General features: G+C 37.1%; 1 protein-coding gene across 2 annotated transcripts in view; it reads right to left on the bottom strand.

Moving 5' to 3' along the window:
* Positions 1 to 26,805, bottom strand: part of ttc34.S (tetratricopeptide repeat domain 34 S homeolog) — a 51,942-nt gene that overhangs the window by 4,820 nt on the left and 20,317 nt on the right. For both annotated transcript variants that reach the window (XM_018228010.2, XM_018228008.2), the window contains 4 exons: positions 25,613 to 25,805; positions 24,202 to 24,368; positions 19,038 to 19,311; positions 17,853 to 18,067 (listed from right to left, as the gene is read on the bottom strand). In XM_018228010.2, coding sequence (XP_018083499.1) covers positions 17,853 to 18,067; positions 19,038 to 19,311; positions 24,202 to 24,368; positions 25,613 to 25,805 — 849 coding nt within the window. The remainder of the gene's footprint in view (positions 1 to 17,852; positions 18,068 to 19,037; positions 19,312 to 24,201; positions 24,369 to 25,612; positions 25,806 to 26,805) is intronic.

Raw genomic sequence — 26,805 nt, 5'->3', positions numbered from 1 at the left:
CTATCTATCTATCTATCTATCTATCTATCATCTATCTACTTATCATCTATCATCTATCTATCTATCTATCTATCTATCTATCTATCTATCTATCTATTTATCATCTATCTATCTATCTATCTATCTATCTATCTATCTATCTATCATCTATCTATCTATCTATCTATCTATCTATCTATTTATCATCTATCTATCTATCTATCTATCTATCTATCTATCTACCTATCTATTTATCTATCTATCTATCTTTGTCTATCTATCTATCTATCTATCTATCTATCTATCTATCTATCTATCATCTATCTATCTATCTATCTATCTATCTATCTATCTATCTATCTATCTATCTATCTATCTATCTATCTATCTACCTATCTATCTATCTATCTATCTATCTATCTATCTATCTATCTATCTATCTATCTATCTACCTATCTATCTATTTATCATCTATCTATCATCTATCTATCTATCATCTATCTATCTATCTATCTATCTATCTATCTATCTATCTATCTATCTATCTATCTATCTATCTATCTATTTATCATCTATCTATCTATCTATCTATCTATCTATCTATCTATCTATCTACCTATCTATCTATTTATCATCTATCTATCATCTATCTATCTATCATCTATCTATCTATCTATCTATCTATCTATCTATCTATCTATCTATCTATTTATCATCTATCTATCTATCTATCTATCTATCTATCTATCTATCTATCTATCTATCTATCTATCTATCCATCCATCCATCTCACAAGGACCAAACATGGAATAGTTTCAATTTGCCTGTTTGCTTCCCTTACCTTTTTTAAAAAACATCATTAAACATTAGAGTATTCTGTCCCTTTCAAGGGAACTTTTAGTTAAAATCACAAGGTGAATTTCTTGATATAATTTGACATACTCATAAGTACCATAAATACAAGAAATGTTCTTACGCTTTGGAGATATACATTTTACATGTGATCTGCTGCAGGATAAACATTCTGTAATAAGTTATTTGTATGGTTAAATAAAGAATTAGTTAAAGAAAAGACTTTATAAATGTGGCAAATGAAAGCAAGCACACAATATTATATTATTGTATGCGCTGTAATGGATTTCTCAGAATTGCTTGACTTCATGACCAATGGCCCTATCTGAAGTGGGGTCAAGTTAATAAGCAGCAAAGTTCAGCATTTTCTTGCTGCTTAATGTTATTAGTGTTCATATGATATAATCATCTCATCTGAATGGATCAAAAGCTTCGAGTTTATGAGGTACAGACTAACAAGGAGAAAGAACAGAATGCTTCTTCTATTTGCCTTTTGCTTTTGTGCCATAATGCATCTTCTCTTAAATACCGTATAGAGAGGAATCTTTAATGGGGTACTAATGGAAAGTTCTGTTGCACAATCATTAAGACTTACTTCTCCTATTAGGAAAATATGAATGCAATCGCACTTTTAAAGGGTTATTTATTATAGTCCGAATACTAAACACTTAATACGAATTTTAGTGGAAAAAAACTCAAATCTTTTGATATTTATTTTACCTTGAGGCTTCAAAAAGTCTGAATCCAAAAACGCTCCATCTTCAACCTGTTGGGGTCCTGTACAAGTCAATGGCAGAGGTCCTATTTGCAGTTTGAAGCTATTATTGTCTGTGCTGAGTTTCCTACAATAATCCAACATTTTCTGGCTTTTCTGCCAATTTCACACAAAATGCTAACTTTTCGGGCATCAAATCCGAAAAATCCGAAAGTTGTGGTTTTCGTGTAACAATCCGAAAAGGTTTAAATTGAATTTTGATAACATCCAAAATGTCAGATTGTGCTCCAAATTTTACCATGCTGTATGCAAATATTTGGATTGCTCTATTTTCTAAAGTACTCTATGAAGCACCTGGAAATGTTGTAAGATTCTGTCCCTTTGTTCCATCCATGGAAAGCAACTGCTTCTCTTAGCCAAGTATGGCCATACACAGGCAGATTTAAGCTGCCGACTTGGACCCTTGGACCCTAGACTGATTCAGAAGCTTATTTGCCCTTATTTGCTTTATGTTGCCGTCCAACAGGCCCATCTCACTGATAACCAACCGAAAATCAGCAATCAGGCAGGTTTGATTTTCCAGTCTGATTGCAGACCACGTCAGCCAGCCAGAGTCTGACTGCTTCTATTCCCTCCATTGTAATCCAATCGTTTGACCCTAGGGTTAAGCCTGGTATCGCCAAATGAGTGTCTCATACAGGTATGGGATCGTTATCCGGACTTAGACTCTATTTAAAAAAAAATAATTCAAATTTTTAAAAACAATTTTCTTTTTTTCCTGTACTAACAAAAAAGTACCGTGTACTCGATCCCAGCTAAGATAAAATCAATCCTTACTGTAGACCAGTGATCCCCAACCAGTAGCTCGAAAGTAACATGTTGCTCTCCAACCCCCTGGAAGTTGCTCCCAGTGGCCTCAAAGCTGAAGCTTATTTTTGAATTCCAGGCTTGGGGCAAGTTTTGGTTGTATAAAAACCAGATGTACTGCAAAACTGAGCCTCAATGTAGGTTGACAATCCACATAGGGGTTACCAAATGGCCAATCACAGCACTAATTTGGCACCCCAAGAATATTATTCATGCTAGTGTTGCTCCTCAACTTCTTTTACTTCTGAATGTTGATCACGGGTTCTAAAGGTTGGGGATCCTCGCTGTAGACAAAGCAATCCTATTGGGTTTATCTTAAGGTTTGCTCTGTCGTGCTCACTAGAATTAGTCACTTGGGGGTGCCTAACTTTTGGAACCCCTAAGTGTAAAATAGTATTCCTTCTCCTATAACATATCTCCAGTTGCCTTTCCACAAACATTGTCACAGGTAAAATATTTCATACTATTCCTAACACTGTGCTCTTGCATAATGGGGAATTTAGAAAATGGCACTGGTTAGCTGTGCAGAAAGTTCAATTGTCCAACATCTGGCACAGAAAACATTTAATTTTGTTGTTTCAGCAACAGCAGTTTTTTTTACTCTCATAGTTCTCCTGAGCTTAGTCCATCTCTAGTTCTATCAAGAGCTATTTAATTTTGGATTGAAATGCGATGCTTTTGAGTGATATTGGAAACAACCATCAACCCACACAGCAAATAAGCAGCTTGTTACAATGATATTCTGTTATGCAATGCGAATATCCATTGTTCTTTCCTGCTGCTGCAGAGTGAAGAGAGATAATCATTTGGAAGTGTTGCTATAGTTATTTAATTACTGGATGTTTCCTTTAGTACTATGCCAATTAAAATAACCTAAATGATACATAATCACGAGGAATATGACAACTGTTTTTCTCTTGTTGAAAGTGATTCCTTGGATCCCATTACTGAATCTACCAGGAGGAAGGAACCTCAAGTGAACCACAAGTAGTCAGGCTGCACACTGGTTTCCCTTACAGGAAAGACATTCCTACTTTACAATGAATTTAGTAGAGTATTTGTGGTTTCTTTTTTTTAATGCATGATATTAACAGCAGTGAAATGTCTGTATACAATGGTCTATTAGCCCAGGTGGCTTCCTTGTCAGTAAATAGTGTTACAAATGGAGATGCATCTGCTTCAAAGATATCACTATAAATCTCTGTGCTGATGTAACAACCTCATCCTGGCTGGCAATATATTTTGTCCCAGGTGCATTTCTTAACACTCTTAAAGACCCATCTTTCCCTAAATACAAAAAATTAATAGAGCGCTCATGGGATTTCATAAATGGTGAATAAAATATAAAAAATAAGTTTATTGATTTGACATTTTGGTCCTTCAGGGGAACTTACCCAGAACAATAATACTGTAATACTGTCTATACACAGGCCGATAATATTGGCCATCTTGGTCCCTCCAGAAAAAGTTGGCAGCTCTTTGTATGGGACCCTCGGGGGTGGGTCAAGTTTAAAATTCCCTATGGACAATAACCACAACAATGTGTCCTCAACTAACAAGTCTCCCTATTTCTGTATAATCCAACCATTGAACCCTGGGTCAGTGATTGTAACTATCCGATTTGTATGGTGGTATTAATAGGAGTATCCAAAAAGCACTGTATCCTAAATGCACTGACATACAGTATTTGTTTAAATATTCAAACCTTTATTCAAATTCTATTACTGAACTAATTTGTAACCCCATGTTTGTGTAGGAGACTGGTAAAATAGCTTCCCCTTTATCTAGATATCCCCTACAGTGTGGCTAGCTAAGTCAGCCCTAATCTACTGCAAGTATAGACAGCTAAGGGGGTCTTCAGCATAGTTGAGAAATACGTAGTTCCCCTTCCTGGGTTAAAGTATTGTAGTTCTAGAGTTGGCCACTGTTCTATAGTGTATATATGCTGGAGCGCACATGCTCTGGGTCCATTTTCAGTAGTCCTCACCTAAGCAAGCAGATGGGACCAGAGTGGAACCTAGGTTAATCAGACCAAGTAAGTGTTAGGGTATAATCTGTCATAGATCCCTTTAGGAGTTGTAGATAGAAGTAGGGCTAGCTATCTGGGCAGTGTGAAGATCCACCGATGAGAATTAGAAGAATTAGAATCCCAAGTGCACGACTGCTCAGAGTAGGGCAGTGTACAGTGAATAGACCTAGGGACTAGAGTAGTTCACATAGGGTCCACTTGAATAGCATCCTGAAAGCTGGGGGTGACACTTCCTTGTGTGCATAATGAGCGAATGCCGCAACTTGTTCATTATGTGCATGTGCGTGATGTCAGACCCTCATTATGTGCACACGTGTTGCACAACATGACCGCTCACACGTGCGAATGTAATGGGGGACAATTTAAAACAAAATCCTACTGTTATCCCCAACCGGAGTGCGTGTTCTATTAGCCTGCACCTTTGCTGGGGGGAAAATATTTAATATTTAAGTGACTCTACCCTACGGTGATATATACTGACTAGCTGAGCAGTATCTGCAAGTATATGCCTAACACGTGTATCCTGTTCTCCTGTATAGCTATTCAATAATCCTATGTGGACTCAGCAACTAAAGCATTTGCTGTTCAAGTTCAAAAACCACTGCTGCCTATTATATTGAAATATTCTGCACTTGAGAAATATAGCTCTACTATACCCTGCCTCCAACCTATTTGAGGGCCCACATGTGATGATTAAGAGCCACATAAAGGTTATATAGTGATATAGTCACTGGAGTAGTGGGCAACTCCATTTTACTATAGCTTTACATTTGCATCACACTTGTTTGTCAGAATCAGCAAGATATTTTCTGTGTCTTTTCTCTTGAGAAAAAAACATTGAAAATGATTACTAAATCTATATTGATTCTTTATTTTCAGCAGTACCAATCATTGCTTGGGAAAAATGAACAACAGTAAATCTGCCCCCAATATGGTATTTATCCAGTTCAAATCAAGGAAAAGAATAACATATCAAGCCTGCAAGTGCCTAGTCAATGGCACAACAAAAGCACTTTTCAGCCCATAAAGGAGTTGCTTGTTACAGTTTAGGAAGTTGTATTTGCCACAGAACAGAGATGTTGACCTTGAATGAACTGAAAAAAAGAATTTAGAACTTACAGCTCTGTGTCCTTATATGAGCTCTGTGTACTGTGTATATTTATTGTATTTATTGTGTATTTTATATATTGTACCTACATACACATTATATATACAGTACAACAGGTCAAGTGCCCATTAAAAGACTTTTGCAAAAATATGCAAGAGATCTGAATCCACAGACACTGCTTTTCACTTGAGTTGTGTGTGTTATATACAGGGTCGGATTGGAGTGTGAGAGGCCCACCGGGGCTTCTAAACCGGGGCCCCCACACCTCCTGTGGGGCCCCTGCCACCCACCCTCTTAACCACTGCTGGCTCCTCCCCATGGCCCAGTCTGACCCAAGGCAAAGCAGTGTCTGTGGATTCCGATTTTAATGGGCATTTGGCCTGTTGAAATCATACTCAAGGGTTGACATACAAAGTAATCATTCATTTCATTGCACAGGTTTGTTTTACATACTCAGTAAAATGTATTTAGTGACTCACTAAATTTCTCAAAATGATTTTTTTCCATGTGGTCTGTTTTGTAATAGAGGAAGCATGAGTTCAGTTTACCACATCTGGATTATAGACATTCCACAGGGGATTTGTAAATAATCTCATTCATTGAACTCCAGGGAATGGGTGTGAAAGTCAGGCCTGGTCCAGTAAGCATGCGTTCTATGATTCATACACAGCTGACACAGGTCAATGATGGCAAGAAACTCTCCGAAATAATTGAAGACTTTAAATAGAAGCGGCAGATGGGCTGCGATGGCTACACTTAGAGAAATAACACTCCACTCCTGAAGATATTTATTGCTAACATTATGCCATGATGAGCAACAAACTAAACAGGATACAAACACTTCACAAATGTGATTAAATTCAAAGAATTTGTTGTGGGATTCATGTCATAAAAGCAGCAAAGTTTGTACCAGGTCTAGTATCCCCTAGCAACATATCAGCGGTTTGCTTTGAAACAGGTGACCAGCAAATGCCTCTTGCCAATTGGTTGCACTGGGTTATTAGAAATTGTGTAATTACCATTTAAAGACCAGTAATCTGTTAGTTACGTAAGTGTTTACATTTCTAGATTTTAGGTCTGTTCTGTTTAGAGAATATTTTGGCAGGACAAAATGGAAACCATGAGATGAATGTGAGATAGGAGGAATATACAATGGCAAAAATCCAACTCCTACTCTAATAATATATTACGTGATGAATGTTGAAACCATTGATGATTGACGTCCACTAATTAAAGACTGGGAGGTCAGTATTTAAAGAAAAATGTACATAGATACCAGTTTGTGATGGTAATGGGTTACAGGTAAAGCCTAATTTTAATCTTATACTTTTTGTACTTATACTAACATTAACAAAATGACCCAATTAAAAAACAAATTGCATTGGAGATCTGAACCTGTAGTTACCGTTAAGAACTAATCACACAATATCAATTTGAAGTTGAGGCCTTGATTCTTCCCACTGGGGTTCCCTGTCCATCTCGAAAATTGGTTCAAAGCCCCATTGTAGCTTACTAGTACCCATAACTAGCTACAGTACATTAAGCATGGTCATGTTGAGCAACCTAATTCCCTGTGCACCTCTAACCCTAAGCACAGAAGCATTACCAACTGGCAAGTAAGAAGAGAAAGGTGTTCAGTAGTGATGAGCAAATTTATTCGCCAGCCATGGATTCACAGCAAAATTCAGAATTTTGCCATGTACGATTTTTTCACGAAACTGTGGCACCTTCCCTATAAAAAAATGCCCACATTTAATGCATTAGGAGATAAAAAGACACCATAAGAGAAAACACACATTGACCTTAATGCATCAGGACAAAAAAAGTCGGCATAAGAAAAAACACCCATTGACTTTAATACATTTGGAGAGACAAAAATTGTTGCGCACGTAAAAATTGTCGCGTGTTAAAAAACCCACATTGACTTCAATGCGTTTCACCGAATTTCAATGTTTTGTTCATCACTAGTGTCCAGTCTGTCCCCAGCAAATTTAAAAGAATTCTCGCATTTTGGAAACACTGATTTAATGTGCAAATACATCAATGACTTTAAACCTGCTTATAGTACACGCACCCACCACCATGACTTAATTGATCTTCATAGGCTCTATACCTCTCCCAACGTCTGGTCTAGTGCTCAATATTACTTATGTTTGCAATGCCAACATACTGTAGGGATCTTCCACTGTGACTTATAGGGGCATATTTATCAAAGGTTGAGTGACAGTTTTTGTTTTTTTTTACCTCAAATGAACTTGAATGACCTAGAATGACCTCAAAACTAGAATAGTATTTTTACTTGAAAAACTCGAGCGTCTAAAAATGTAACGAATATTACTAACCCAAAAACTTGAATCAAATTCAAAGGAACTTAATTTGGGTTTTTTTCTCTAAAAAAAACTTGTCAGGAAGGCTAGTAATATCTTCAAATGGGTCACTGGACTTCTACATGAACTCGGCAGGTTTTAGATGGTATCTATTGAATTTGAGTTGTTCCCAGGGTCAAGGTATGATAAATCTTGAATTCGAATTTGAGTTTGAATTTTTCCCAACTCGAATTTGTGAGTTTTGACCAAAAATCCAACTCGAAAATTCTAAACCTTAATAAATTCAAACCTTAATAAATCTGCACCATATTGCCAGACTGGATACACAAGGGGGCAGATTAATCAAAGGTCGAGGTGAATTTTGGAGCAATTTTTTGTGTGCTTCGACTAGGGAATAGTCCAAATTCGATTAGAATTTGAAAAAAATGTAAAAATACAAATATCGAAATTTATCATGTCTCTTTAAAAATTCCACTTTGACCATTCACCATCTAAAACCTTTTTTGGGAAAAACTTTGAATCGAATTTGAATATGGAATTCGGATGGAATTCGGAAGTATTCGATCAAAAACGGGCCTATTCGACCAAAACAAATTTCAACTTAATTTCGGTTGGACTTTTTGAATTTTTAAAGTTGTTCCAATTCGAAATTCGACCCTTGATTAATATTCCCCAACATGTCATGGATGTGACAAAAGAACACCCTCTTTAAACATTGTGTATCCAATTTGACTCTGTATATTACAAGGTTCCTCATGTTTTTTTTGAATCTGTGTGTGATGGTCCAACACCTTTCAGCCATGCATAAGAATGCATGTGAAATGAGTTTGTACTCAAAGACACAAATCACATTTAAATTTATGTCTGTCTGCTAAAATGTAAAATAAATCAAGAGCAGTGCTGTGTTGATAAGTATTGATGCTCCTGATCTCAAAATATACCTAAAATTGTAAATAGCAGCATACATTGATTGCACCTTGATTGCATCTGAATGAAAAGAAATTGGAGACTGGCACACTTCTAGTAAGTACAAGAACTCCCAATTATGCAGATGATATTGCAAATATACTTAAACAATATCTAGATGCTTGGGAAGCTTTTTTTTTTTTTTTAAAAACATTCTCATTAAAGGGATACTGTCATGGAAAAACATGTTTTTTTCCAAATGCATCAGTTAATAGTGCTGCTCCAGCAGAAATCCATTTTTCAAAAGAGCAAACAGATTTTTTGAAATCAGACATGTGGCTAGACATATTTCTAAGTTTCCCAGGTACCCCCAGTCATGTGACTTGTGCTCTGATAAATAATGGATTTCAGAGCAAAATTCTGCTGGAACAACACTTTTTCATATTTATCACATAAATGTTCTGAAATGTTGAAGATGCCTGAGAAAGTTTTTCTTGCAATGCTTTAATCGTTTAAGCTTCTTGAGAAGTCCTTGATGGCTCTTGAGAATTCTTGAATAAATGGAAGACAGCAAAAATTTCAATTGAAGCACACAGTGATGTGCCCATTGGCTACCAAAAATATTACACAACTGTCGACAATATGCTTATGGGCAGCTTTATCAAAGTGTGAAATTAGAGCTCACTACAGAAAAACTCACTCACTTTTTATTCATTCCTATGAAAAAAAAATCCCATAGGAATGAGTAGAAAGAGGGTGTTTTTCTGCGCTGAGCCCTAATTTCACACTTTGATAAATTTGCCACATGGAGGTTTATTTACAGTTTTTTGAAACCACAACTAAACTCACAGATTCTAAAACCCACGATTGTCACTGAATTTATTAAAAGATCCGATTATAAAAAGTGCAAATAAAAAAATTTGTTAAAAAAAACAAATATGTTGAAAACTTCTAAATACCTCAGACAATTTCTAGTGAAGAAAAAATCAGAAAACCTCTAAAAGTCCAAAATGATTAAAAGCGGTCCAATAAGATCAGCGCAGCTCCCATTGACTTCACTCTCGGCTTGAAAAAATGTGCAGGAGAAATGTGATTTTTTTTACTTTGTAATTTAACAAAATTTTCATTTCAAGCATTGATAAATTGGACCTAAAATAGATGCATAAAAAAGGGGGATTTATCAACACACTGGTTTCTGGTGCCACGTTTATTAGTAATTCAATCTTGTAAATGCATACATGTTGAACCAGGACTTTTAATTATATGATTATAATCATAATCTTGCCATTTTCATATGAGATGATTGTCATATCTAGGGGGCATAATTATTATGCTGTACAATTTAATTTGCTGAAAAAAGGTGTAAAAAGCTGAGTAAAATAAACGTTGAATGATCGGACCTCCCAATCTTCCAATCAGCTACTAACCATTCAGATTAAATAAAGTAGTAAAAGAACAAACCAGATGATTTTCTGGCCATGACAGCAGTCATGAAAGTTATATACTAAAAGTAGTAGTGACAGTCACCCATTAGTCACCTGAAAACTCTGAAAACTTCACGGTATAGCACAAAACCCGGCGCACATCAAAAAAATCATTGGGACTTCTCCCATTGACTTATATGCAACCTCGACAGGTCTGAGATGCTGGATTTTCAGATTCAGACTTTTCCATCCTCAGGGTATAGTAAATTCAGAAAAATTTGTGATTTTTTTAAAAGTCCGATTTTATAAAAAAAATTCTGGATATTTGCATTCAGAATTTAGTACAGTACAGTACTTACAGAATATCTAGAAAAGTAGCAATATTTGTTTAAATTTAATAAACAAATAATTATATTTTAAGGATATTGTTGACAGCTGTGTAATATGGTAGCTAGCCAAATGAGACAGGAAAAAAATAAGAAAATATGGAATTTCTGGGAAAAAAAAGCATTCCACTGTTCCCCAGAGTTATACAATTGTTGACCAAACATTGGATTAAAACAGATCTGTATCGCATATTGACCTAGTAAACAAATAAACCACAAATGGGGGAATGTAATAAAAGTTGCAAAGAGCAAAACAATTTGCACAAATAAGCAGGGACGCTCCAGCCATGAGGCAAGGTGAGAATGTTGGCAAAAAACCGCCGCTGGTAACTTTAAGAGCCGAATTTTCATTTTTTAAAAAGGCAATTTGTCTCTTCTAGTGCAGCGAGCGCACTAGTGATGAAGCCCCTCCTCGAACCGCTCCGACGCTACAAGTTAGAAGCGCGGATCATGTGGGGGGGGGCGGACTCAGTCGGCAGCAGCCCCTGAAATGCGCCTGCAAATAAGAATAAAAATTCGCAATGTAATTGCCCACTTTTAAGAAGTGCTTGAAGGTGTCGTAATCTTTGGGAGCAAACATAACAACTTTTTCAGTAAGAATGTTCCCTTCGTGGTTATGTGAGTAAAAAAAAAAATCCTTTGTACAGACATTTAAAACTTGTGTGCCCATTTTACAAGCTGTGTGCTCAGGGCTGAATAAATACAAAATTTGGGGTTTTAATGTCAATTTTTGGTTGTGCAGCACAATTTGTTGTGTGCAGGCCTCAAGCTCACACAGTGAACATTGGGTATGGGATCTATTATCAAAAATGATTGGTACCTTAGGGGGCACATTTATCAAGGGTCGAATATCGAGGGTTAATAAACCCTCGAATTCTACCCTCGAATTTAAATCCTTCGATGGTCGAAGTACCCAAAAAAATACTTTGAAATTCGACGTTTTTTTCATTCGAATCCTTCAATTGAGCTTAGTAAATGTGCCCCTAGGTGTTTTGGCTAATGGATCTTTCCATAATTTAAATCATCATACTTTCAGTCTGCTAAAACAAACAAACAAAAAGAAATAGGATTGTTTTGTCAGCAATGTGAATGTATGTTAACTCAGATCCCACAAGTACACTGTACAAATATTGTCTGTATTAAGAGCTTTCTGGACAACAGGTTTCTGGAAAATACATACCTACATTAGCAAATAATTGGTAGATTGGTGTAATTGTGTGTATTATCCATACTATGGGGCAGATTTACTAAAGGGCGCAGTGACTAACGCAGGCGACGATTTGCCAGCGTTACCGTTTTTAGGCACTTTTTTTTACTAATTTACTAATTTACTAATGGGCGCAGGTGTAACTTTGCTAGAGACAGACGCGAGCGCTCATTCGCACTCTATCGCCAGGCGAATTTTCACTCTGGCAAATGGATGTTAGTCTGCAAATTCACTAAGATGCGGATTTTACTGAACATTAGTGTTTACATATAATCACTCTTCTTTTGTCCAGTGTCTGCTGTAAGCATAGGTGTAGCTAGCAATGGAATTCATTTTGCATAGTCATGTTTCATTTCTTTGAGCTGCCTTTGCCAGCTCAGACCAGGCGAAGTGCATTGGAGTGCATAGATCTTCCTCAATTTTTAGTGGGAAAAATCTCCCCAAAAAAGTCCCAAAAAACGCTGGCGTCTTATCCTTTTTTCAGAGTGATAGCCTGCAAAAGTTCAGGTTCCCCCATACATTTCCTAACATACGGAACATAAACTATTAAGTGGGTTCATGTGTAGGGCATTATAACAACTCTTTTTTTATTAAGGTTCCCTAGACTTGTGTAATGTAATGTATTTGCTGTAAGAAATACGCCCATTCAACGATACAATTTAGCCCGCCATATGCAAATTAGCCTGAGCGAAGACCTCTAACGAAGTTGCACTAGGCATAATTGAACGCTAGAGCATCTTTGCTTTGATTGCCCTGAACGCAACTTCGCATTTTATTAAATTATCGTTGTCTACGTGAATTTTCGCCTGGTGAAGCGTAGCGATGGCCGCGAAGCCGAATTTTCGCTGGTTAGTGAATCTGCCCATATAACTGAAGCTAGCCACGTATTTAGGGAAAAAAACCCCATCTATTTAAAATTATCAGTAGGCATCATTTTCAGTGTTCACCGTGCAAATACATCCTATATTTAAATGCAAAACAGGGAGCTGAGAGAACCCTTAAAGGAGAAGTAAACCCCCTGGGCGCAAAAATCCCTCCCCCTCCCCTGTGTTGACCCCCCCTCCCTCCTCCCCCCTGGCCTACCTGTCCCCCCGGGCAAATGCCCCTAACTTGTTACTCACCTCTCTGCACAGCTCCTGTCCACGGAGTTCACAGGCGCCATCTTCTCACAAGCGGTGTTCTTCCTGGATTAATCGGCATCTAGCGCAGTAGGAGCATTTACCGGTACCAGGGCCGGATTTACATTGTGGACGCCCCTAGGCCCACTACCATTTGTCGCCCCTGTCCCCTCCCCTTTATTCATGCAGATTTTCATCTGGACTGGAGCAATGGGGAATGGCGCATGGGAAATTTAAAAAATGATTGTATCTCCAGCGCATCCCCAGTGTTTTTGAACCAATGTGGGTGTGGTTGGGCAGCATGCCACCTCCCCTAAAATCCTGCCGCCCGAGGCCAGGGCCTAGATGGCCTTTCCACAAATCCAGGCCTGACCGGTATGGATCTACTGCGCATGCCCTGAATGTCACGAAGTGAAATTGCAAAACTTTGTGACTTTTGGTGCATGCGCAGTAGATCCGTACCGGTAAATGCTCCTATTGCGCATGCGCCAAAAACGCCGGTCAAAGCAGGAAGAAGACCGCTCGGGAGAAGATGGCGCCTGTGAACTCCGTGGACAGGACCTGCGCAGAGGGGTGAGTAACAAGTTAGGGGCATTTGCCCGGGGGGACAGGTAGGCCAGGGGGGAGGAGGGGCAATACACGGGAGGGGGGAGGGTTTTTGCGCCCATGGAATTTCCTTCTCCTTTAAGCTACCACCTGCTCAGGAGGTAGTTCCAGGGTTCCTTTGCGCCAGTAATCATAGCAGCTCTCGATATAGAACAGAAAGGCAGTGACTGCAGGTGCAAATATATAGAAGTGCAAAGAGTGAATTTTTATGCAAGTACCTTTCAATCAATGGAGTTTTATGTGTAAAGGAACTGTGGAGAAATGTTCCCAAATGCAAATGTGCATGTGGTCGCAAATAAGCCCTCTAACATTTGCCCATGCCTGGGCACCTTTAATAATACTTGCATACAAAAGCAAGTATTTTAAAGTCATTTTAAGAACTGACAAATTTAATTGGTTCAGATAACTATTATCCAAAATAGAATGTTAAATGAAAACTAACAAATACCCTTTCCTTAAATCTTTAAAGAGATCTTGAACCTTGCAGCCGTTGGAAGCCAAATGATCTCAAAACTATTTGCAGGCTCGTTAACACAATGCTCTGTCTGTAACTTATGAAAATGTCAAGGGATCAAATGTTTTGTGTTCTACATTTTTTTCCTGTTTCACACAATTGTATTTTCACATATTTTCACAGACTGGACTGCAAAATTCTCACATGTATATTCCCAATCTTAGAAACATGTGACTTATTCTTTAAATGAGTTTATGGGTAGCAGGGAGCTGCGCTAGAGGGAATAATATATGCCAAATCATGTAAGATAAAAGCTTTACAGTATTATGGGAAATAATAGACATTTTTCAGTAGCAAACCTTACTTTACCCATATGATATGATATGTGAAATAAGGAAAAAGTATTTAAAAAATGTAAAGGCTATATCATTTCTTTATATAAAACGCCTTTATGAAAGAAATGCATTCAATACAGTTATTGGTAACAAATCTGCACACAAGTCCAGATGCACAGAAGAATGACATTTATATTATCATTTAAATTTGCCAAATATGAACATGAATGAAAACTATAAAAGTCTGTGTTAAAAAAGGGCAAACGCCATGCTCAACCCAAATGAATATTTTTGAATCTTGATTCAGAATACTGTATGCAAATAAAATAAAATATACTTTTCATCTGTTCCATTCTGAATTTAAAAAAATGCCTAAGTTACATTTTATTAAAAGCTATTTAAGTTTAAGCAGGGCTAGATACATTTCTTAGAAGACTATGTTTTTATTAATGTAAATCATACACTGAAATAGTGGAAAGACTTCTTTTTTTTTTCTGGACTGCTAGGGGCACATTTACTTAGCTCGAGTGAAGGAATAGAATAAAAAATACTTTGAATTTCGAAGTATTTTTTTGGCTACTTCGACCATCGAATTGGCTACTTCGACCTTCGACTACGACTTCGAATGATTCAAACTAAAAATCGTTCGACTGTTCGACCATTCGATAGTCGAAGTACTGTCTCTTTAAAAAAAAATTTGACCCCCTACTTCGCCATCTAAAACCTACCGAGGTGCAATTTTAGCCTATGGGTAAGGTCTGCTAAGAATATTTCCCTTTCTCCATATGGCTCTGTCAAGTACAGGACAACTGGGGATATCCCAAAGTCATTTGTGATGAGGGTCTGCAAAAAGTATCTAAGGACAGAACTGAAGAAAAAAGTGCCAATGGGCTTATTTATCAAAAATCTAATTTGTGAAGTTTTAGAGTTTCTTTCTACTTCAAACAAACTCACAATTTAAAAAAAAACCTCAAATGTCTATCTATTAAAAAGTCTGAATTTAAAAACCTCAATTGAATACAATCGTGAAAAACTTGAATTTGTGGGTTTACAATCTCAAAAGAAAAAAAAACCTGGAAAGTCTCTAATTAAAAAAATAGCTTGAATTCTGCCTGGGACAACTCCCATTGACTTCTACACGACCTCACAAGCTTTTAGATGCTGAAATTTTACATTCAATTTTTTTGTGCTTAATTAGTACCAAACATTCAAGTATAATTCGAATTTGCGAGTTTTTTTGTCCCAAAAAATTAAAATTACCTGTACAGTATGTCAAAACTTCAAATCCGAACGTTGATAAATCACCCCAAGAAATCTAGTTTGTAGAATCCTTGAAATATATGTAGCAAATTCCAAGTGGCTGCCTTGGAAATCATGTCCATGGATGCTAGGATATGCAAGTCCCACAAGACTCTCCTTATGAAATAGACCTTCTATTAGGTGAAGCTCCTTTTAGTGATGTACAAGCCAGGGAAATAGTTCCAACTATCCACCTGGCCAAGGTGCATATAATTTATGTGGACTTTATGTCAAAATAAATACTGAAGGCCTGATTTGATTTCTACTACATTTCCCCATCTATGAATAAATTGTTTCCAGCTAATACCAATGTATTCTCTTTTTGGACTTTGCACAATACAGAACAAGTTTGGGAAAATAGGTGAGAATAAAGGCAGACAAATGTGATGAATAATAACGGCTTCCTGTGAGAATATTTTATATGTTTATCTGCTTGTAATGCATGTGATCAGCAAAAACCGGAAAGCCTTAAGAAGATGCATTTATTACTCAGTGGAGGACAAAATGATAGATCACATAGTAGTCATGTGTATAGACGTTCATAAAAATTCTCATGTGGACTCACTCCTGACTTGTGAGAACTGAATAGAAAAACTGCAAGGCAATTAACCGCATATTTAGCTTGTGAGAGAAGAAAAAAAGATGAAAAACTATAAAGCTAATGAACAAATCTAAATCTTAGATACAGTATTTGCAGAGACTTCATTATTACACATGTAAACTGATTATTCTCAGTTCCCCAGAGGTTCCCAGCAATGATGACATTTACATATACTTTGCTTCTTTTAAAGAAATTGGAGGGATTTTGTGGGAAAATCTGTTGTGTCACAACAAACGCAAACCAATTAATTATATTAATCCTCTGCACCCATGGAAATACCTGTATCCAGATGCATATAGTAGGGCTATCTTTGACATATGTCCATGCAGCAGAAACATGACATGAGCAGAATGGAACCGAGGAAATATAAAGGAAAGGAAACTGACTGGGGAATCAAAGATTTGGGCTTAAGTTTTTTTTGCCATAAACCCTATTAATGGGATACTGTCATGGGGAATTTTTTTTTAATCAATTAATAGTGCTGCTCCAGCAGAATTCTGCACTGAAATCCATTTCTCAAAAGAGCAAACAGATTTTTTTATATTCAATTTTGAAATCTGACATGGGGCTAGACATATTGTTAATTTCCCAGCTGCCCCAAGTCATTAGACTTACAGTAAGTGATTAGAGACAATTCTTGATGCTTTGTTGCCATATGTTTCTTCTAACATTATTGCTCTTAGTGTTTAGGAATACTCTGCAACTTAGCTGGACTTAGAGTGGCCATGCATACAGATATTTGGTTAGGCAGTTTAGTTACTTTTGGTCTTACTAGATGACCATCATGTCACCTATTGCTCTTACATCACAAAATATTCAAGTGTACCTAAAAGTAAAATCATAATATGGCCTGACTTGCAGAGGGGTGATCAGTCAGGTAACCCAAACACTGGAGATCAGTGGATAAATTTGCACTTACCTAAAGATGGCTGAAAAATAACAAATCAGCAAGTTTGTGCCAATGAGCAGTTTATTTAATAAAAAGATCTTACTGAAAAAAAAAAAAGTCAGTTCCAGGCCGAGAGATTCAGGTGCGCAAATCATTGGCCAACCAAAAGCTCACTTCATTCCCCATCTAGTTCTTCACCACTGCCACCACTGTGCTTCCAGATGCACACCCCCTTACCCTCTGGATCATTTGCTACTGCTGCTCCCACCACCAGTCTCCTCTGTCCTATATGCAGAAGCATGGAGCAGTAATAGCAGTGCAATTTTTTCACCTATTGCAACCACCTAAAGTCATGCATTAGGCAACTGCTTACTCTGTCTTCCCCTAGTTCTGGCCTGGGAAAAAGTTACTACTAAATATCACATTGGCAAATTTTGATTCTTATTTATACAAAGATTTTTTTTTCATTTATGAATTTATGACTTTTATAATAATGTTGTTTTATAGTAGTATTGCCAACAAAGGCTGTTAAACTCCAAACATTAGAAATCATTGCTATATTGGGGCATACCACTGCTAAACCTTCTATATATGGAGACATTCAGCAACGTGCTCTACAACGGACTTTGTTAATACATAAAAACATATCTTTGCTACTAACGGCAATTGCTTGTACATTTATGAAATGACAAGCAAAAAATAAAATGTTACCCGTGGCTGAAATACAAATGTCGCACAGCTTTATATTACCTGAAATAAGCTTTGCCTCTCCCTTTTATCCATAAATTTCACCAGGATTTCCACTTCTTCTGGTTGTTTGCCCGCTAATGTACAAAGCTCCTGAGCAGCCACGAGTAGGTTTCGATACTTGACATGGAGAACCCCGTATCTTGCTCTGACTGTTTCATCAATTGCATTACCGTTGAAGGATTTTCGTAGATAATTGAAAGCCTCATCATATTTCTCTGAATAAATATAAAAAATAGTTTGAATACTTTTGTAGTATGCTTATTGAGTTTGGAAAAATGCCCATAATTTCAAGTGGCCTTGAATTCCACAGTCTCCATGCCACTAATACCTAAAGATACCAACAATGACCTAATCTAACCTCTTCTATAGACTAGTTTTCATACCCGCAACATGTTGGATCATGTTTTGGCCCTTCCTGTGGCTTTTCACTGTGAAGCAAGATGCAATTCTGGACATTCTTGAGGACCCCACACATTTTCTAGGTATAGTGAAAGGGAATCTGTGGGACATTACAAACTGTCAAGTTATGGGGAGGGAAGGCACACACCTTTGTGCCTTCCCCAGCTTTCTGCATGTGAATACAGTACAGCCTAATTCAGAGCTGTATTCATTGGGAGAGCACAGGTCCTTCATCTCCATTCTGGAGTAAAATCCCCTGTGTCTATTGGCACTAGGGTTGCCACCTTTTCTGGAAAAAAATATCGGCCTTCTTATATATTTATCTTTTTTCCTTATTAATTACATTGGGATCAACCATCATATTTACCAGCGAGGCCAGTAAAATACTGGCCAGGTGGCAGCCCTAGTTAGCACTAACCCAATACCAGAAGATTCTATATGACATGCAAGTTAGGGGTGGGAAATGGCACGCCTGTGTGCCTCCGCCAGTTAGCCATTCATGAATTCAGAACTGCAGATTTCACACAGCACAGAGTCCTGGGGAAACACAGGCCCTTGATCTCAATTTTGGAGCTTAATTACATGAACCTGTAGGCACCCACATATTGGGCAGCTTGTATCTGTTTTTAGCACTTTCAATTCCTCATAATCACCTCTAATATCTAATAGTTCTTTAATGGTTTTTTTTTAACTATAAGCACACATCTACAATATATATGTACTTAATTTCACAGCTGAAAAGTCTTAGAACCCATATAACATATTTATATAAATGAAGAGCCATACCTTTTGCAATAAGAATGTCTGTATACAATATATGAAAATGTGCTGCCTTGTTGTCAGTTTTAATAAGAGCTTCTGCAAGCACCTCCAGTTCATTGAAAGTTGGATCACTTTGAAAATTATTATTGGCAGTTAGAAGTTCTGCCAGCAATGTCCTGCAGTGGTTGTACACCCATTCAGTGATTATGAGTTGTGCTTCTGGCTTCAGAGAATGGATCTCCCGGATAGCATAACTTGCATCTGCTTTGATTGCCAAGCATATGTCATGCACTGCTTCCTTTGGGATATTAAAGAGCAACAACAAAAAAAGAAAATTAGCGTGCCATAGGGACATTTTGTTCTGGTCATTAATATCCTACATTTAATTAACCTCTGAGAGAACAGACCATAGCAAAAATAACAGTTAATGAGCTATTGTTAATTCTGGTAAGTAAAGTTTCATGGTGATTTGTCAGCTTATTTCCTAGTAGTAAATGGCTCAAATGTCTGCTTGGTATTTTTTTTAACAAAATGCTTTGGCGTGGTACCATTCATTCATGTACTGGTTTGCCTTATCAAGAATAGGTCATTTTATGGGTAATGGATGATGTTGCATTCCTTGGTGTCAAGGACACAATTACAGTACAATCTAGTTTAATCTACATGTAAATGTGTTCCTGCGTAAAGTCACTGCTCTGTGTTTATAAGAGAAAGCCATTGGAGGAACCACCTTCACAACAAGACTACAGTAGTGATGAGCGAATTTATTCGCCAGGCATGCATTCGCTGTGTATTTCAAAACTGCTGTGAAAATTTGCTGTGGAAAATGTAGCTGCAACAAAAAAAATTGTCACCCATCACTTGTTGCCCATCACAATTGTGATTTTGACGTCCTTTGACTTCAATGCATTTGGACAAAAGAGTTGCACTTTTAAATCATCGCTCGTGTCAAAATTATTTTGATGCCCATTGACCAATGCGTTTCGCAATTTTTTTTAGAGTTTTATGGATTTTTCTGAGAAGCAAATGGGACAGATTCACTTATTACTACACTACTAGTCTTATTTCTTTCAATCTAATTTTGGTCAACTTAGACATGACTTTTTCTGCATTTATGAAATTAAATTCTTGTATATTTCTCTGTGACTGTACTGTTTTATAAAAACCATAACATATGCCCTTACATTAATATCACATTGGTTATTTGTTATTACACTCATTGTTGGATACTCATTTAAAATGTCTGCTATGTGCTTCAGGTTGCTTCTTATTGAGATTAGTGGAGTGCTGGAGACAAACTGGGGGATCCTAGGCAACATGTGATGCTCTCATGATTCCCATGATACCAAAGGAAGCAGCCCACAGCAAGTAGTGGGTGGTTTTATTGTTGTTACAAGTAATTGTAGGTGGCAAGATTCTATCTCGAGATGGAAAGTAAAATAAATAGACAACTCACAAACCTTTCACTTACTGACCAGAGCCACCAATCAGGCATTTCATATGATATTAATGGTAGGTCCTAGGCAACATGAAATGCTCTCAAATTATAACATTCCAAAATTACCAGTGTGATTCCCATGATACCAAGTGAAGCAGCTCACAGCAAATGGTGGGTGATTTTATTGATATTGCAAGTAACCATGATCAAAGTGCCCAACATGCCATTGCTCAAGGTTCTTTCTTGAGAAAGTAAAAGAAAAAGAGAACTCACAAACTTATCACATACCGACTAGAGCAGGGATCCCCAAACTTTTGAACCCGTGAGCAACATTCAGAAGTAAGTAGAAGGAGTTGGGGAGCAAAGCTAGCATGAAAAATATTCTTGGGGTGCCAAATAAGTGCTGTGATTGGCCATTTGGTAGCCCCTATGTGGATTCTCAACCTAAATTGAGGCTCTGTTTGGTGCACCTGTTTTTTATGAAACCAAAACTTGCCTCCAAGCCTGGAATTCAAAAGTAAGCACCTGCTTTGAGGCCACTGGAAGCAACATCATGTTGCTCACGAGCGACTGGTTGGGGATCACTGGACTAGAGTCACCAATTATGCTTTTCATGCAACATTTGCAATTGAATGTTTGCAAGAGTTCCCAACAGGGCTTGAACAGTTCTATGCACTGTAGATGGCATTTCACCTAGATCTGGCCCTAAATAACTTGATCATTAATTTCAGCAAAATAACATGCACAGCTGAGAATTCTATACACCTTGAGGTCATAGCCTTTTTGTATTTGCTTCATTAAGCCTTAATATAATCTCAGGGTGCGCAGCAACACAGCAGTGGCATTGTTCAGATGATGCCATTGTAAATAAGAAAACAAATTATTAAAGTATATATATTTATTTGGTATCAACTAAATAGCTAGAGTAGAGAAAATACATACTAAAATGTTCTTTCTTAAAACTGCAAATGTAATTAGACTAAAGAATTTAAAAATGTTTTCAGCTTTTCCATAATATACGGAATATAATAAATCCCTAGTTGTATTATTTCTAAACAATTTCAAGCATTCTGAGGCAACCGGATAGATAAAATGAATTTATTTCCAGCAGTGACAATGTTTTAGCCTATTTCTATGTACCCATAAAAAGACAATCATTAGGCTATCATTAAATTGTCGCTAGTAACTTTTGTCCTGAATGATGCACCTTAATGAATACTTATTACTGAAGATGTTCTAGAATAAACATCTCTAATTGTATTTTCTTCCTCATCAAGTTGTTTTGACGAAAATATTCTAGACTAAACATCTCTAATTGGGTTTTTCTTTCTCTGGATGCTGTTTATTTCTTTGCGTGTCTCAATGTTATCGGGCTGCAATTCAAATTACCACTTAAAGAGAAGATAATTTTTGTTTTGTTCTTAAGGACACAGGTATTCATATAGCAACATACAAAAACTGACAACTCAACAAACTCAACTGGATCCTTCTGGAAAAATATTTGTGTGTTAAGTAAATGTGATGCATTGATATTAATACCGGAGACAAATGCACACAAATTTGGAGACAAATTTATTAAAATGTATTAAAATTCAGGAAAATAAATGTAATTTTTTTATGCATTCAAGTTTTTCGAACTAGAGTTTTCAAGATTTGTTCATTGAAAATAATCAGAATATTCAAATGAAAAACTTAACAGCTCAAAGATGAAGAGCTTCTATTAAAGTCAAGGGCTGTGTATTTTCAACTTGATATGATAATTAGAATAGAAAACCCAATGAACAATAGAATTTTCATTGCAGATTGTGTCCACGTATAGACACAATTGAGTTTTTCTGAATATAGATTTTTTGTCTTTTTCATAAGTATGCTAGTGATTGGGAAAAATGACCACATTTAACTGAAATTGACAAAAAAACCTTGAATGAATAAATATTGGTGATTATGTTCAATTCAGGGGATACTTATTGATAATTCTGAGATTTACAAGATCCAATGTAATCTCAGTGGGAGCAGATAGAAGTCACAGAATGTTTATAGGATTTTGAAATAATCCACTATCCCAGTTAGCAGTTGAAACAGGGGTCGACTAGAGTTTGAACAGAGCAAAATGCTCTTCCATAATTAAATATTTCTAATCTTTGTTTTCTGTTTTATGAAAAATGGGCTTTTAAACAACATATATTAGCCCTACATAAAAGAAATATCAAAGCTGCCATTAGGACACATAAATGGATGAGTGAGCTCTTCCAAGAGCTAACAAGATGAAGAATCGCTTGTACACTCCATTAGGAGTTCTTGTTCCAATAAGAAGTCAAAAATACTTACAAATAAGGGCTTAGTAATTTCCGTTTGCTTTTATCCTACTTCTGTTAAGTTGTCTGAGCATATAAATGGGCTTCTCTATCAACTATTTAAGCATGAAATAAAAGCATCTTACTGAGTCTGTTGAGAGGGAACTTTGATTGCTTTGTGACATAGATGGACAAATCCAGTTACAGTGACAACAACACTTTTTTTCATTTTGAAGCCTCTGATATCCTTTTTTTTTTTAAATAACAGGGTTAGGGAATACAGGGTTATGGAAGATAGCTCATAGTACAAGTTGATCCAGGGACTGGTCCGATTGCCGTCTTGGAGTCAGGAAGGATTTTGGCAAATTGGAGAGTCTTCAGATGCTTTTTTTTGCCTTCCTCTGGATCAACTAGCAATTAGGCAGGTTGAATAGACATAAAGGTTGAACTTGATGGACATGTGTCTTTTTCAACCAAACTTACTTTATTATGATGTTAAAAAAATTCAAAAACCTGTGAAATTGGGCATTAAATGTAAATAGTTGTAGAACCCATGCTTTTTATTTTATACACAAAGAGAGTAACAGGTTCTGAACACAATGAAAGGACTCGTGATTCAGGACAATGATTCATGCCTTCACTGGTTGCCTGCTGGAGCTGGTGCCCATGTTTCTGCATCAGAAGTTTGCGTGAGAAAGTTCTATTAAATGGGGGTTCCCATTGAACATACTTGTTTAGTATGGGCATGGGATTGTTTTTAACTCCTACAGATCACTGCCCTGAGTGAAGAAAATGTGGGTGTCTGCCACAGCTTATCACCACTAATTAAGATGAAGGTGAAAATGTAAAGATGAGTTAATGTAAAAAAAAGGTGCAAAGTCCGCTACTGATACAGTAACCAACACCAGCCCATCGGTAGTGTAACTTGCCTCAAATTAAGAGAATTGCAGTTTAATACCATTGCTGGACCTTGTTCATTTCTCTGGTTCAGGAATTAAATACCAGGGCTGGAACTAGGGGTAGGTAGAAGAGGCATGTGCCTAGGGTGCAAAGGTGAAGGGGCAACGGACGCGTACCTCTTCCATTCTCTTATCCCTAGTCCGGGCCCTCTTGAACATCGTGTGAGCTCTCTCTGGCGCCCCAGTGTGATGTCAGCATGCAAAGGAGTGCACACATGTGTGATGTCAGCATGCAAAGGAGTGTGCACACGTGTGATGTTAAAGCAAAGAAGCGCAGGCTTGGGAGCTGGTGAGGTGCACTAGGCAACCCAGCTCTTTACATACCTTTGCACAGGGGTTGGAATGAACTAAAGAAACCATAAAAACTTTAAAGTTCTTGGCAGTTTGCAACCCATTGGTAGGTTGGTACACTTGTATCCCTTACAGTCACATCACACTAATTCAAAAATACATTTTCAACATTATGGTAGCACTAAGGATAAGGAATAAAAAAATACCTTCTGTTGGTTAAGAGTCAAATGCATGAATCCTTTTCCACTAAGGGCCTCTGCATTGTAAGGTTCGTCCTTAAGGATCGCATTAAAATCAAAAATTGCTGTTTTTTTCTGCCCCAGCTGCCCGTAGCACCTGGCTCTGGCAAGCAGTGAATCTTTGGCATGGCCTCCTAAGAGGAAAAAAAAAACAATTACACTTGATTGGGATCACTGATTATTTTGCTTAATGTCAATGAAGCCCATAAAAATAAAATGTGCTTTTAAAGAAATGTCAAACAGACCCAGTAACATTGCAGCATACTTTCTAGGCCACCTGCATGAAATGGGGAAATACTGTGCGTCTCAAGATAATTGAGATAATTGAGCTGTCAAGATAATTATTTGTGAATCCTAGAGACTATTTTATCATAGTTTTATCAAACACCATCAGGGGAACAGAACTACAACTTTTAGTGACAAATGCTCCCTTGGAATTACATACTTCCCTGCTATTTAGGTTAAAATTTAACATGACGTTACATAGCTTGGTATTCAGATGTGTCGGCGAATCTTTTTTAAAGGGATACTTACCCAAAAAGCAAAGGTTGTGTTGTTGCTGCTTTTTGTTTAATGAAAGCATTGTACAATATCATGCAAAGAATTCTACCGTTAAAAAATGGTGTTAACAGCAAACTTCAATTCGGCTGATTATATCCTGGGTTATATGATGCAAAGTTCCCTCTTCTCAAAACACATTCTAGATTAGTAAAATAAAGATCTTTCAGATAATATCAGTAACTAGGCACATAATTAAAGGGGTTGTTCACCTTTAAATTAAATTTTAGTATGAGAGTGATATTCTGAGACAAAGCACCGGCCCGGGTGTCAGGTAAGTAAATACAATCACTGGGGGTGCCTAACTTTTGGCTGCCCCAAGTATAAAAATGACTTTCCTTCTCCTTTAAACACAAGGGCCCCTTATGTCCACCAGAGCTGCACTGCCCACCTTAAGCTGTATTTTTAACCTGGGCTGTAGTGAAAATCGCAGAAAAACACTGAATATAAGTGCTTTTAAAATTGGCATTGAGACGTGAGATTTTGCACCCCTTAATGTTCTAGCACTTGTGTCCAGTGTCTTCTTCCATAGCCACTGATATCATCTTATATCATCTTCTTGATCTTATATTATATCACTTATATCATCTTCTTGATATTATATTATATCACTTATATCATCTTCTTGATCTTATATTATATCACTTATATCATCTTCTTGACTTTAACCAGCAAACAACCAGTTGTTGTAGTATATGTTATCTTTGAACACTGAACTTCCAAATCACAGGTTTGTATACGATTAGAAAAAGAGAACTGAATGCTGCCTTATAAAGTAGTTTTCTTTCCGTAATTTATACAGAAATAGTAAAGGCTTTACCTGATGCAATGATAGCAAATGAGAGGTAGGCGATTGCCTCCTTGATGTATGAATCCCCTTGCTGGCTTTGTAAAATTGAAAGTGCTTTGGCGTGGCAGTGGTTCTGCATCAGTTTGCGGTCTTCTTCTTTAAAGATATCCATGATAGGAAGAAGGCAGGATGTATCTCCTATCTGTATGACTTTCTTTATTAGCTGAGGCAAAGAGACAACAATAAATTAAACTTTTGTGTGCTTATTGCTAGCAGAAATGTATTACATTTACCATTTTGGGATTGATGTAATTTAAAAACACATTTTTTTTCAAAACACATCAGTTAATAGTGCTACTCCAGCAGAATTCTGCACTGAAATCCATTTCTCAAAATATCAAATATATTCAATTTTGAAATCTGACATGGGGCTAGACATTTTGTCAATTTCCCAGCTGCCCCTGGTCATGTGACTTGTGCCTGCACTTTAGGAGAGAAATGCTTTGTGGCAGGCTGCTGTTTTTCCTTCTCAATGTAACTGAATGTGTCTCAGTGGGACATGGGTTTTTACTATTGAGTGTTGTTCTTAGATCTACCAGGCAGCTGTTATCTTGTGTTAGGGAGCTGTTATCTGGTTACTTTCCCATTGTTCTTTTATTTGGCTGCTGGGTGGGAAAGGGAGGGGGGGTGATATCACTCCAACTTGCAGTATGGCAGTAAAGAGTGATTGAAGTTTACCAGAGCACAAGTCACATGACTTGGGGCGGCTGGGAAATTGACAATATGTCTAGCCCCATGTCAGATTTCAAAATTGAATATAAAAAAATCTGTTTGCTCTTTTGAGAAATGGATTTCAGTGCAGAATTCTGGAGCAGCACTATTAACTGATTCATTTTTTAAATTTTTTTTCCCCCATGACAGTATCCATTTAAAGTGATAGTGACACCTCTAGTTTTGTTCTTTGTTTTAAAAAACACTCCACTTCCTCATATGGAGAAGGATACTACTTCCTGTAGGGGGCGAGTACTACTGCTTTCAGCCTCTCTTATCTCACACGCACTCCTGCAAAAAATAAAAGCCTCCTCAGGTTTGTTTTAATTCAGATGGTGCTTTTAACTCATTCCCTCTTACTAAGTTATATATATGCATTTCCCTTTTCTGCCTGCATGACTTTTCCTGCACTAACAATCTACTCCAGCTCTGGGGGTTAAAATTTAATCTTG

The sequence above is a fragment of the Xenopus laevis genome, chromosome 7S (genome assembly GCF_017654675.1).
Source record: "Xenopus laevis strain J_2021 chromosome 7S, Xenopus_laevis_v10.1, whole genome shotgun sequence".
Lineage (NCBI taxonomy): Eukaryota > Metazoa > Chordata > Amphibia > Anura > Pipidae > Xenopus > Xenopus laevis.
Note: the sequence above shows the minus strand (reverse complement) of the source record. Positions and strands in the feature narration are given on the sequence as shown.